General features: G+C 34.6%; 1 protein-coding gene across 3 annotated transcripts in view; it reads right to left on the bottom strand.

Annotated features, from left to right (window-relative positions):
* Positions 1-4,435: 4,435 nt before the first annotated feature.
* The window catches only part of LOC128550707 (uncharacterized), a 45,118-nt gene continuing 34,485 nt past the window's right edge, over positions 4,436-15,068 (bottom strand). For all 3 annotated transcript variants that reach the window (XM_053530282.1, XM_053530281.1, XM_053530283.1), the window contains one exon: positions 4,436-14,953. In XM_053530282.1, coding sequence (XP_053386257.1) covers positions 13,356-14,953 — 1,598 coding nt within the window. In that variant the 3' untranslated portion in view covers positions 4,436-13,355. The remainder of the gene's footprint in view (positions 14,954-15,068) is intronic.

Here is a 15,068-nt window from a genome sequence, read left to right as displayed (position 1 = left end):
TATTTATCATTTCTACACCATTTGCATGCACAGGTAGGTTCTTACAGTTTGTCCATTAATCGGAATGGCGTTCGAATACTGGCCAATATGAAAATGTGCCACTGTCAGATTCGGGAGAAAAGCTCCTGACACCACAATTTGCATATTATTTTAATGAAATCACAGCCAACCGCTAGTTAAAGTGTTGTTACACGGAACTACATTCTCCATTTTTGAAAAAATGTTCTATCAATAAAAACATAAGATAAAATAAAAATTTTAATCACGTGTTTACATTTTCAAGCGGGCGATAGCTGCACCACGGAAATGTCGATAGCTCTTTTCCTTATCACCACAATTTGGTGGTGGCGCTAGTGTTTAGTAGCCGTGGGATTATGATAACTTATACGAGCTGAGCATCAATGAGTCGGGGGCAAATATATGATAGCATATGTGAAAGTTAGGCCAAGTATATGATAGCATATACGAGCTGAGCATCAATGAGTCGGGGGCAAATATATGATAGCATATGTGAAAGTTAGGCCAAGTATATGATAGCATATACGAGCTGAGCATCAATGAGTCGGGGCAAATATATGATAGGATATGTAAGCTGAGCATCAATGAGTCGGGGCAAATATATGATAGCATTCATGAACTGAGCATCAATGAGTCGGGGCAAATATATGATAGCATTCATGAACTGAGCATCAATGAGTCGGGGCAAATATATGATAGCAGTCATGAACTGAGCATCAATGAAACGGGGGCAAATATATGATAGGATATATAAGCTGAGCATCAATGAGTCGAGGATTATGATAACATATACGAGCTGAGCATCAATGAGTCGGGGGCAAATATATGATAGCATACATGAACTGAGCATCAATGAGATGGGGGCAAATATATGATATGATATACGAGCTGAGCATCAATGACTCTGGTCAAATATATGACAGCATATATAAGTTGAGTATCAATGAGTCGGAGTGGGGGAGGGGCAAATTTATAATAGCATATGAGATGAGCATCAAAGAGTTTGGGCAAATATATGATTTAGCATATATGAGCTCAGCATTAAGGAGTCGGGGGCAATTATATGACTTTAGCATCAAGGAGTCGGCGACAACTGACCAAATGATGTTATTACCTCTCACGAACAGACTCAATCAAACCGAGTCTGATATGCCTGATAAGTACCTTAAAATGAATTTTAATATATATATTATACATATATAATTTTAATTTTTATATATACATATTTATATTGTGTGTAACTATAGCCTAAATGTGTTATGTGTTTGCCTTTTTAAACCTAGCAGGCAGTAAATTTGGTCTTATATATCTTAAAGGCGAGAATTATGAGAAATATATTTTTTCACCAGCTCTAACAGTTCATGTTTAACCAAGGGCATTCAAAATATTTTACAGCTATTCTTGAGACATAGTCACATAAGCTATTGGACTGTTTCATTGAAGGCCTACATATATTTCCCAAGGTCAAACAGGGATGTGCGCGTGATTATTGCTTATAAAACAGCGGATGGGTATACACTTTATACGTAAAAATCTGCCGGTGTAATGAAGTATTTCGACCCCCATAGAATATAATGACCCCTCGGTCTTCTATAGAAAAAGTGACCCCCCGGTCATAGTATTATGACCTCCAGATCATAGTACTATGACTCCCCCACGTGAAGTAAACTGAACCTCACGAAGAATATTGACTCCCATAAAAAAACTACCCCCGGTCATTTGGTCAAATTTAGTGCATTTTGCTGCATTTTATGCCCCCACTCGGGGGAGTGGGCATATAGATTTGCCCTTGTCCGTCCGTCCGTCCTTCCGTTTGACCATTAGCCCCAGATACCATCACTTGACACAGAAATCAGAGCATTCCGCAACGGGAAATGGGATTATATTTCTAGACGCTGTATCTTGGTGTATACATTTTTTTTCAGGAAAATAACAATTCACAATACGTTCACAAAACACACCAGTGTCAATAATCCCTGCAAACTTCGGTATGAAGTAATTCTTCAGAAGAAAACTGCACAAGAAACTGCTAGCATAGAACTTAGTATTAATAGAAGTTGCAATACTTAGCAGTGGCAGTAAAGTACGGTAGCGGCAACAATAGAAAGTAGTAGTAGTAGTAGTAGTAGTAGTAGTAGTGATAGTGGCAGTTGCAGTAGCAGTAGCAGCAGCAGCAGCAGCAGATGAATAAGTGACAGCAACAACAGCAGCAGGAGAAGAAGAGGTAGATGTACAAGACGTATTAGTGGAAGCAAGTATAGTAGTATCAGTAGTAGCAGTTGTAGTAGTAGAAGTAGTAGTAGTAGTAGTAGTAGAAGAAGAAGTACATGTAGTAATAGCAATAGAAGTAGCGGCACCAGTAGTAGTAGTACAATCAAAATGTTAACTATTGGCAATGGAGGGTATTAGAGTTGTAGATCTAGTAAAATTGTCCGCTAGGTTTGGTGGGGATCACTTTTTGATAGATATTATCGTCGAAAGTCTTTTTAGGAGCCGGTGTTTTACACGGAAAGAGTAACTTTTTTAAATAGAATAATGTCCGGGAATCGATGTTGTATGAGAGTTCGAATGTAGTAATTTCGGCAGTGAGTATTTTACATGGAAGAAGTCACTTTTTCTATAAAATAATAACCGGGGTCGTTATTCTGAGATTCGAAGGGAGTCATCTTTAGGGAGTCAGCATTTTACTTGGAGGGGTCTGTTTTTCTATAGAATAATGACCGGGGTGTCGTTATTCTATAGAGTTTTCAAAGGAAGTCAGTTTTTTATAAGGGGAGTCAATATTTTACAGGAAAGGAGTCACATTTTCTATAGAATAATGACCGGGGGATCGTTACTCTATGGGGGTCGAAATACTTCATTACACCGGCACCGATAATCCATATATGTGACTCCTTCAGAAGACTGTTAGTAATGTTAATGGGAGAACAGTGCACGATATAAAAGACGCTCCAATTCCAGAAATTTCCCTAGTTCTTTAGCTTGAAAGCACCCATACACGGGACCCTAATCCCAATGTTAGTATATTTCAGCTGGAGAGCGGGGGCTCGAACTCCAGAACACTGGTTTCGTAGCAAGATAGTGTTACACCTGGACCAATGCGTCCGCTCTTCCCATCCCTGGTTTGTTTGTTTGTTTTGTATTTAAGCTCACCGTAATCCATATGGGGGGACTAGTAATTTTATTAGGCGGGTAGTGCAAGATACAGAAGACACTCTGTTTCCAGAAGCTTCCTTGTTCTCTATCGTGACAGGTGTTAAAGCACCCATACACGAGACTCTAATCCTAATATTAGTTATTTTTATTAAGAGAAATTTGGGGATCGAACTGACGACCCCTGGTTCTATAGTCAATGTTACGACTGGTCCTCTGTGAGAGAGGGTGTTTGTATGTGTAAGGAGGTGGAGAGGGGCTCGATTTTTTTTTTCATTTGTAAACTTATTTATATTCGCCACAAGAGTATGTAACAAGAGGGCTAAAATGGCCCTAGGTCGCTCACCTGAGAAACACACCATAACAGTGTAAACATGTTTGACCTAGTGATTTCATGGAAACAAATATTCTGGCCAGTTTTAATTAAGATTTTACCAAAAATGTGGTCTCTTGAGTTTAAACAAGTATTTTCTTAGATATGACCTAGTGACCTAGTTTTTGACCCCCAGATGACCCATATTCAAACTTGACCTAAATTTTATCAAGGCAATCATTCTGGCCAAATTTCATGATCAATTGAAAAATACAGCCTCTTTCGCATACACAACGTTTTTCTTTGATTTGACCTATGACCTACTTTTCGACCTCAGATGACCCATATTCAAACTTGGCCTAGATTTCATCAAGGCAATCATTCGGACATAATTTTATGAAGATCAATTGAAAAATACAGCCTGTATCACATACTTAAGGTTTTTCTCTGATTTGACCTAGTGATCAGATCGCCCATATTCGAACTTGGCCTAGATTTTATCAAGGCAATCATTCTGACCAAATTTCATCAAGATTAATTGAAAAATGCAGCCTCTATGGCATACACAAGGTTTTTGATTTAACCTAGTTTTTGACCCTAGATGACCCATTTTCGAACTTGGCCTAGATTTCATCAAGGTAATCATTCTGACAAAATTCCATGAAGATCAGTTGAAAAATACAGCCTCTATTGCATACACAAGGTTTTTCTTTGATTTGACCTAGTGACCTAGTTTTTGACCCCAGATGACCCATTTTCGAACTTGGCCTAGATTTCATCAAGGTAATCATTCTCACAAAATTTCATGAAGATCAGTTGAAAAATACAGCCTCTATCACATACACAAGCTAAATGTTGACAGACAGACGCCGGACATTGAGCGATCACAAAAACTCACCAAATGTGCCATGTCTTAAGGAGATAGCTATTGACAAAGGAATAAACACAACCTGTTGAAGATTTTTTTTATTGCACCAAGACTTTGTGTACAATATATATGATATATCTATCTATCTCTAAAAATATCAACTCACTGAAGATCCATGGCTTCTGTTTTTTAATCATCAGCAAACTGCTTGATAAAGAAATATTTTGAAACTGTTTTTGTTCTACTGATGGTCCAAAATGGAAAATAAACTGGTAAAAAAGTTTAAATACAGGCAGGAATAGAATTTACTTTGATCTGTTCCCTGTAACAATAACCGGAATTGGTAGAACAAATGGATTTAGGCTGAAATTCTTTGGAAAAAATCTTTCAAATATTTTATTTGTTCTGCGATTTCATTTCTGAATTTCTGAATGATCTTGCATGTAATCCCAATGCTATTTATACCAATCTGCCAGATGAGATTCAAAAGCCTTGGACCTACAATAGTTGCTCTAAATCTAGTTTGATATTTGGTAAAACAAATCACAATACAGACAATAGAGAATAATCATGCTTTGGCTTAGAAAACAATCAACAAAATCATTTTACGATAAACCAGCGTAAACATAACTGACTGCAATTCATAAAAGTAAATCCCTTTTATACACCATTCTCACTTCTTTGTTAAAACAATAGAGCAATTGTGGCCCTGGATTGCTCACCAGAGTTTCAAAGCTTGGAAGGCCATAAAATGAAAACATCAGATTCTGTGAAATTATTTTGAAACTGAGCTTGCAATTTCTGCCAAGATCTTTAGGTTGCAACTTGGAATAAGTGACTACAGCCTCTGGTGGCCACGTTTTTGACAAACCTGAATAACTGGTGTAGGGTCACCTAGAGAATTTCTGTAAAATTATTTCAAAATCATAACAGCAACTTTTTACGGCTTCTATAACATACACATACGGAAAAGTTACCACCCTCTCTGGCGGCCATGTTTCTTTTATTAATAAAATCTGTCCGAACACTCTTGGTTAAGGGTCCCTGTAAAAAAATATTTCTGCATCAGTAAATAAAGTCACACTGAAATCTAGTCAGCAGTTCTGGAGAAGAAGACTCAAAGACTGCACTATACATGTACATATTTAGAGAAAACCTGCCCCATCCCCAGTTAGCAATGGTTTCTAACAAAGCCAAATACTCCAAAGGAGTTTGACAGAGATTCATCCAAGGAACATTTGTGTGAAATCATTTTGAAAGAAAGTCAGCATTTTCTGACAAGATTATAAAGCCATGTATTTTTAACAAAACAACTCTGGCAGAGTGAAGGGTCATTTGAGTGAAATAATTTTTAAATCTGTCCAGAAAAGATTTTAAAAGCTTTACACATAGCCATATAGAGCCTGCCCTCTAGCAGCAACAATGATTTTTTTTAACAAATTAAAATTGCTTAAAGGAACTTGGTAGTGAGTCCCCAGGGAATGTTCCAACAGACAAGCGACAGCCAACAGATATCCAATGATCCTCGGAGTGCAAACTCTTGAGAATCTTTTGACCAGGTTATGTATATAAAACACCAATGGAAATTTATCTAACGTGAAAAGCAAGGCAGGTTTCTGTAAGCTTTAGACAAGAAAGTAGGAAAATTTAAATAACTTTGCTCAGAAAACATCTGTAAGACTTGGTCCCATTTTGAAAGAAAATGCCCTTATGTTTATGACAAAACAATACTACTGACTTAAAATGTAACAGCTCAGATTAAATAAACATATCTTTTATGCATTGCAGTCCCTTGTGTAAACTTGCTTTACAAAATGTATATAATGATACAAAAGTTTCACATTCAACAGTACAGAACAGTCCAAAATGTATGGACAATTTTAGTAGACACATCACTGATGTAAAGTACAAAACTGTATCTCCAAAAACAATCTGCAACACTTCTTTGAAAAAGATTTGGTAAATTATTGACAAATAAAACAGCTTGTATGTGTCCAATAAAAATACTAACAAAATTCTCTTTGGGACACAAATTCATAATTCTGACAAATAATCAAAATGTTATTATTTAACTTACTGCCTCAGCTAAAACATTATATCTAGGTATTTTTGCTCTATATTTGCAAAAGGTTATTTCTAAGAACTGGTGAATTCTTTTCAAAATATTTACTGAAATATAAACCTGACCATTTCTAATTTGTTATCAATGAAAAATTCGGTATGATTTAATATGAATGTGATGCTTGTATCTTAGATGTGCTTGTGGGTGTGGATCAGCACAACATACTTGTATACTCACTCATACTATTATTGTAACTGATATCTCTGAATTAACTGTCTCGTAAGATAAGAGGGCCATGAACGCCTTGTATTGATCACCTAACCTTGTTCTTACACCTTTTAACCTAGTATATAATTTTACCTAAATTTCATTAAAACAAACATTCCGACATAAAGTAGAATGTTTATCAAGGTTTTCAATAATCTGACCTAGTGACCTATTTTCTTTTCCCCTAGTTGAGAGTTTTGCAAACTTAACCTAGATGTTTTAAGACAAACATTCTGACAAAATTTTGTGAAGATCAGGTACGTTAAAAGATTTTTCAATAAATTTGACCTACTGAGCTTGTTTATAACTAGAACTTAAAACTAGTTTTCATCAAGACAAACAACTGGACAGTTCCATGAATGTGGTTTCTGGAAAGTTAACAAGGTAATTCTAAGATTTAACCTACTAACCTAGTTTAAGACCAACCATAACCTAGTCAAAAATTTAACCAACATTTAAACAGAAAAAACATTCTGACCATATGACACGAAAATCAGGTAGAAATTGTGGCCTAAAGTGACCTAGTTGTTGGTCTAAGATATCCTGCTTTCAAACCTGATTTACTTGACCTAGTTGTTGGTCTAAGATATCCTGCTTTCAAACCTGACTTACTTGACCTAGTTGTTGGTCTAAGATATCCTGCTTTCAAACCTGATTTACTTGACCTAGTCGTTGGTCTAAGATATCCTGCTTTCAAACCTGATTTACTTGACCTAGTCGTTGGTCTAAGATATCCTGCTTTCAAACCTGATTTACTTGACCTAGTCGTTGGTCTAAGATATCCTGCTTTCAAACCTGATTTACTTGACCTAGCTGTTGGTCTAGGATATCCTGCTTTCAAACCTGACTTACTTGACCTAGTTGTTGATCTAAGATATCCTGCTTTCAAACCTGATTTACTTGACCTAGTTGTTGGTCTAGGATATCCTGCTTTCAAACCTGACTTACTTGACCTAGTTGTTGGTCTAAGATATCCTGCTTTCAAACCTGTTTTACTTGACCTAGCTTTTGATCTAAGATATCTTTCAAACCTGATTTACTTGACCTAGCTTTTTTACTCCATATGACCTGGTTTCTAACTCATTGCAGGACTTCATAAAGGCCAACATCCTTACCAAGTTTCATTAAAGATAGGACAAAAATAGAATCCTCTTGAGTGTGACAGTAAAATTATTGACACCACAAAAGAACAGACATAGGTGTATCACTATAGCTCACCTTGAGCACTTTGTGCTCTGGTCAGCTAAATATTATTAACTAAAACATGTTACCAATTTTTCCCAAATTTCTATCATTTATTACCGCTATCAGTACTATAAAACCAGAATTGCCCACAATGATCTAGCCAAATGCTCACAAAAAAATCAAAGCAAAATAAATGCATATTTCACCATATCCTGTATTTGGCTGTTTCTAAAACTTGCAGTGGTAAAGCTGTAAGCACTTTCAAAGCATTGCAAAAAAGTGAAAACTGCTCCTGCAGTAAGTTTTTCATCAGGACTCATAAAAAAACTGTAAGTCTCCCATTTAAAATTCATTTCAATGTTAACCATTCCAATAAAGAAGAGCTGATTTAAGTAAGGAAATAATGTCATGTATACTCTACAGACAAACATACAACAGAACTGTGCTAAATAAGTTGCAGCACCATGTAAAACCCTCATTATCCCCACACTGATATTACCATAAAACAACTTAAAACAGAGAGAACATTATACAATAAACAAACAATACAGTAACAATAACTAATTGAGCCCAAAAACGAGCAAATAAATGCATTTGGTTTAAAAAAATAACAAAAGTTTCACTCAACTGTAAAGGGCATGTAAATCTTTCTTGACTTCAATAGTATATAGATTGTTTTGGCTCAGAGAAAAAGTAAGTTATTGGTGTCAAACTTATTTTACTGTAAAACATCATCTCGTTACTCAGGAATACACTTGCATCCAGTCTTTATACGACATACATCAATTACACCAAACATTATTTGGTTTCCATTAAAGTTAAAGTTACAGCAAATGCAATTAATGAAAGAAAGCCCAAGAGGGCCTAAGTCACTCACCTTAACACGACCTTATGCATCTAACCTTGCTTCTCACCATGTCTGGTGAACATCTTTTAAGCAGTTCATTCAAAATAGCTATTTTTTTTCTATATTCTGTTGTGACGGCCAAAAATGTATTACCATGAGAGGGAACTTCTTGATAAAATTGTTCTTGATATAAAGTTGTTTTGAACTGTTTGTATTTTCAACTCTGGTGGCCCCTAAACGGAGCCAAGTGGAACAAAAACTATGACGCTACAGGTCAAGTTTGAAGAAGATCCTTCAAGTACCTGTTCGAATGTTTTTTTCTTTTTCTAGCTGTAATGGCTTCGAAAAGGAACGAAGCACCCTCTTTTGGACAAATTTGAGAAAAGGAACTCAAAATGATGCTAAAGAGTACGTCTGATGAAGATCCATCAGGCGGTCCATGAGAAGTCCTTTAAAGGTTTTCTATTTTTAGTTTTGGCTTAAGAGGTCAACATGGACTGTTTGAACAATTTTAGAATGATCCACGCCAAGATGCTAGTGACAAAATAATTACATAAGATAAGATATCTATGTCACAGGAAGACAGACCATCCAACAATACCAATAGCTCACTCTTAACAAAGGTCACGTGAGCTAAAAATTATTAATAAATGCTAAAAGCATTATATTTAGTCCAGTGTTTTTCCTCAAGCAGCAAAGAAAGTTTCTATAAGAAAGTAACAGCAGAATGGTTATGGTATGTCTACAAAGTCATTCGGCAGCTAACAATTCAACACACAGAAGGTAAGCCATCAACAACATATGCTGTATCTAACATCTTAAACTAAGTCATGTATTGCAGTTTTGTACATAAAATAACTAACAAGGGCATAATACAATAAACATTATTAAGCCGTTCCTCATCAGATATGGCACATATTTGGAATATCTTGGCTATTTTCAGTTATGAAATGTCTATGGTGTTTGTAGAGTAGTTATGGTTTTAATTATGCTACTTTTAATTATGGCAAAGTCTGTTTGTTGCAAACATTACCAAACTTAAACAGTATATTTAACTGACATAAAATGATAAAAAATACTGACACTACTTGTGTATGGTAACATTCATTGACTAAAGAAAAAACTTAATTTTTTCACATTTAGATGAAAATGAACACTTTTAAAATAGTACCATTCCAACTCATTGCAGCAAAAATGTGTAAATATTATCAACTATTATAAAATAACAAGTACAATGACATGAAATTCCTGGTAATTACTTTGACCAGCTAAACAATGAATTGGACATGATTTGTTTTATTAACAGGAAACAGTAAAGTAAAAAAAAAAATGCGTAACTGTTTTCATTTTTTCCATTAACAGTATTAGCAAACCAACAAGTATAAAAACGAGACAGAAGTTTGCAGAATTTCCACTTCCCTCAGTACTCAGTGTAACATGTTATGTTTCACTCTGAAATCATCAATATATGCGGGGGACTAACTTGAGAATTTTGTGGTTCTGTTAATTCACTAAATTAAATCCCTGCAAGGAAACATATTTCTTATTGATTTTACTAGCAAAATTTGAAATCAACAAAAAGTTGTTTTTGCCAAAACCACAAAATTTCAATCCCACAAAAGTAAACTGATTTCACAGCAGACTGCAGATGCTGGGAATGAGAGGACAAGTGGTTTTCACTTTCTGTTATCAAAATGTTATTTAGAAAGCAAGTAATACAGTATTGAAGCTCTTCTGCCAACCACTAGACACAGAGTCCTAACTTCTGCCAACCACTAGTCACAGAGTCCTAACTTCTGCCAACCACTAGACACAGAGTCCTAACTTCTGCCAACCACTAGACACAGAGTCCTAACCACTTAAACTAGACCAAGCAATATTATGGGATGAAAAGTTTTATATTGCAAGTTAGTAGTACAGGTTGTAAGACCTACAAATTATACAAGTTGCGTAGCCTCACTTATAAGCAAAACTGAAAGTGAGATAACAGTGAAACATGTGGCAGATATTTTGTGGCATTCTGTGGTAAACATATCACACAATTTTCATACACATACTACATAATTATGTAAAAGGGAAAGTATTGGCATGCAAAAACCATTTTATACATTATCATTAAAGGAAATGCCTGTTTCCAATTTTTTTATTCAAATACTGTGAATATTATATACAGGAAAATAGAACAGAGTTTAAAAACAAGTTAATTTTGTAGCCAAAATGAGAAGATCATTTGTGAAGATCTGAATAATCAAAATAAATCGCATGTGGACTGGCCGTAAAATGTACCATAGAATTCATCTGATAGTTTTGTGTGTGTAGGTCATTTTTCAGTTTTGAATCAGCATAATATATTTGTTAGTGAATTACACAACAATGTGTGTAGCATTGAGAGACAAGAATCAGCTCAAAACATTGGTACAATTAATACACAAATGTTGAAACAGTATCCATACAAATTCACTTCAAAAAAATGACCTAAAATAGAACATGTATCATTACCTTTCTCACAAAATGTCTTACTAAAGTACTTATCAACTATCAAATAAATAACAACAGTTTAAATATGGTTTTCACATAACCATGCAGAACACTCAAAAAGATATGCTCATTGATTGGACAACACTTATTTACATTTACGAAACATTTGTAAATAATAACAATATGTAAAATTTTGTACAAATTTCTCATTAAAAAATTTGTTCATTTTGTGAAAGTGATTTGTCACAAAGTAAAACATGTACATGAACAATTCATTGATTTACTATACTAAGAAAAAGATATAAATATACTTAACAACATTTACATCTAAGATCTTGCTTCAGAAGTTTCCTTCAGTTGTTTCCCTACAATCAATCATTTCTAACACTCTACTTCCTAAATCTTGGAACAGGGTATTGTATCCGCTCTTCCATTTTTTACATAGGTTGTCTAAAATTGATTTTCAAAGGCTCTCAAAAACTAACCTTGGAAATAACTTTCAGGCCAGACTGAAGTATAACATTTGTAAAACATATTTGTTAGAACATTGCTTACTGTCAGAACATTTTGAACAGATTTAATGATACATGTACTTTTAAAAATTCTAGCAATATTTGCCTTGCACCGTGAAATTCTGATACATGGACAATAAAATATAGTTTTGAGCCCTAGACACAGTAAATCCTGCACACTATTCTTGAAATGCAAGGTGAATTTATCTCCCCTTAATAGTATTTGTATCAATAAATAAATAAAGCATGCCTTAAGAGGGAGCAAGTACAAAGACAAGATCAGATCATTATAGTACAGAGATTCAACAAGGGAGAGATTATTTCTATTCAATACAGACACTATTTAGTATTAACTCCATACATTTTTGTTCTGTCATCATAAACTGCCACATACTGATGTAAGAAAAGACAATACTGCAAACCAGTTATTTGGTACATGTAATTTTATAATTGTTTCATTAACATCATATCAATTTTAATTAAGATGTCATATTACCCCCAATGTAAAGAAATTTCTATTACATAAACTGTGTCCTGTCCTTAGACAGTAAGGGAAAACTGTAATTAAAACTTGCAAAATTACATAAAATGCCAGAAAATCATGCTATTCATGTAACAGATTGACAAGTATGCCCTGTCATCTACAGGCTGTATCATCTCCAGAATTATCATCATACATTTGTTCATGAATGCCTATAAAACAATACTGATCTTTTATCTAACAGATACCATAAATAAACTGTGAACCAGCACTGTTGAAATAAACAATAGTAAAAAGTGTATACTTTACAAATCTTGTAAGTTTTGGGTAAAATGAAATAAGGACTGTTGTATAAAATGATGGTGAAATGTCTATCAAAGTGAAACCAACAATCAAATGAATTCCCTTATAAAAAACTTATCATCTGTATAGGTATTAAACATGATATAATGTGTTACCTTTTCTAAAAAGTAAGTTAAGGAAACAAGACAGCCATTGTCAAAATACAATGTATACTATAGTACACGGAAAAGTCTGGGCTGCCATTTTAATTCAAACCATTCTTGTGCCAGTAAGATTTAAATATTCTGCAACAAAAGGAAGTACAGGATACTATATAAAATAATAACTAAGAAAGCTTAATTTTGACAATTACAGTATCCTGACCTGTGGTCAAACTTTTGGCCTGAACAATCTTAATAACCAAGGTTCTTTACTAGATTCTTTTAAAGATTTTACACAACCAGAATTTTGAGGTATTGCCTAGCAGGTTTTGCAAAAATCTTAAACAAATAAAAAAAGTATACCTTATCAAGTATGGGCCAACAGCATTACAACCATAATGAAACTGGCTAAAATTCACTTAAATTATACTTATCCAACTGAAAGTTTTATATTTTATATCAATAGACATTTTGTATTGCACAACTTATATTTTTTATGCAGTACACAATTTAAATATTAATTTCCTAACTTGGGATGCGAGTTTCAAGTTCTGTGTTAATAATTAAACATTTATTTAAAATTCTTTCTTAGACATTTGCCAATAACTTTTTAGATAACATATTTTTCTAATTTTAGTACCAATAAACCACTAAAAATCTATTAGCCCACAACTGTGTTTAACAAATACTTATATCATTGCAAAACTCAGCATTTTTTCTTTTGTAAACTAAGCAGATACTATTTCAAATATAGATTCCTTTATAATTTCTCCAAAATTTGGTCCAGCTGTATCTTCGCACACTTTATGTGCGGTAACTTCTATAGTTTCTCTCAATTTCTTCTCATTTTCGTTAGTATCAACATCGTAACATGCAGGAGTGATCGCGTGGTTTGATGAGTCTGAGTCATAAAAACTACTAACAGACAGATTGTCCGACTCACTTGCCGAATTAACTAGTCCCCCGATGTCACAATTGTTTACTTCTTTGTTCATATGTGAGGAAATTCCGGGGCAAGTTTCTGCAATTTTATCTGATGTTGTATTGTTCATGGTTGTATAGCAACAGTCTGGTAGAGAAGCTGTGGAAACTGCTGGCAAACTAGACGACAATGAATTTTCAGATAATTTGCCATCCGAATTCCACAAAGTAGAACTGTGTGTTGAAAAAGTATCATTTACAGAGTTCAGTATAGATGATATGGGTTGCAGTTTAAATGCAGGTTCAGATGCCTCAGCTATGTCGGAAAACTTTTCATTTGAATTTGAACTTACAGGAAATGATGAAGAACTAACAGTGCAGTTTATATTTTGCTGAAATCGTGATAAATTTCCAAATGACTTTCGATACATTGCTCCATCTTCATTGGAACTTTCACTCATTTCAGAGTAGGAGGAAGTATCCTCTTTATGAGTCTGGAAATCATACATACTTGTTGTATTTTCTGCATTATAAAATTCTGTTGCAGAATTATACATATTGTTTAATGTCGAGTTATTGAGATTAACGTATGATACTGATGACTGATTTGGTTTAAATATGCCATTCATGTTCCCATTCTGACCGTTAGTTACATGTGTAAATGAATTTGTCATGTTATAATTGGTCATGTGACTCTGTTCCCGATTTAAAGCTGCATACTCCATTTCCTGCATAAGTGCATTACTGAACTCTGAATTCTGACAGTCGCGGCACGATCCTCTTTCATTGCTATTAAACTGAGATAAGTTTACAGCATCCTTGTCTTCACTTTCAGAATCACTAGATTTACAACTCTTCTCGCATTTTGATTCAAATTCCAATCTCATTACTGTGTGAATAAAATGAGTCCGTACACGAATTGGATTAAATTCTACACGACCTGTTGGATTGGCACAGCCATCTTTAGTACAACCACATGGAAAAGACAACCTGTCCACTTGACACTTAATTCCAGCTAAACTACATGCACATGTTTTTGGGTCACAATACAGTTTACAATCGCATCCACATTGTTCACGAGACTGTCGAATGTGTTTACACGTATCTTTTTCTGTATTATCAATTTTCTTTACCCCATTGTTTCTCAACATTATTCGTCTCTGCCGAATAGACACCGGTTGTAAAAAATAGTAATCATCGAGATCTTCAAATTCCCAGTCACTATCATCATCACTATGGCAACCTTCTTCTTCTTCATCCATTTCGGCAAGACGAGCTTCAAGTCCTTCCATCAGTTTACCCTCTTGGCGCTGTTTTTCCAGCATCTCTCGGTGGATTCTGCGCTGTTCTCGAGCAAATTCAGCTAATGTGAAGTCATCCCTGTGCACATGCTTCTCCCCCATACCTGAAAATTTACACAATCATTTTATGTTCAGATAATACTTTTTCGTAATGTTAACTCTAAAAATGTCAAACTCGGTTATACAAAAATATTGCATGTATTTACATGTAGTTCTTTA

Source organism: Mercenaria mercenaria, chromosome 18 (genome assembly GCF_021730395.1).
Source record: "Mercenaria mercenaria strain notata chromosome 18, MADL_Memer_1, whole genome shotgun sequence".
Classification (NCBI taxonomy): domain Eukaryota; kingdom Metazoa; phylum Mollusca; class Bivalvia; order Venerida; family Veneridae; genus Mercenaria; species Mercenaria mercenaria.
This window is presented reverse-complemented; position numbering and strand designations above follow the sequence as displayed.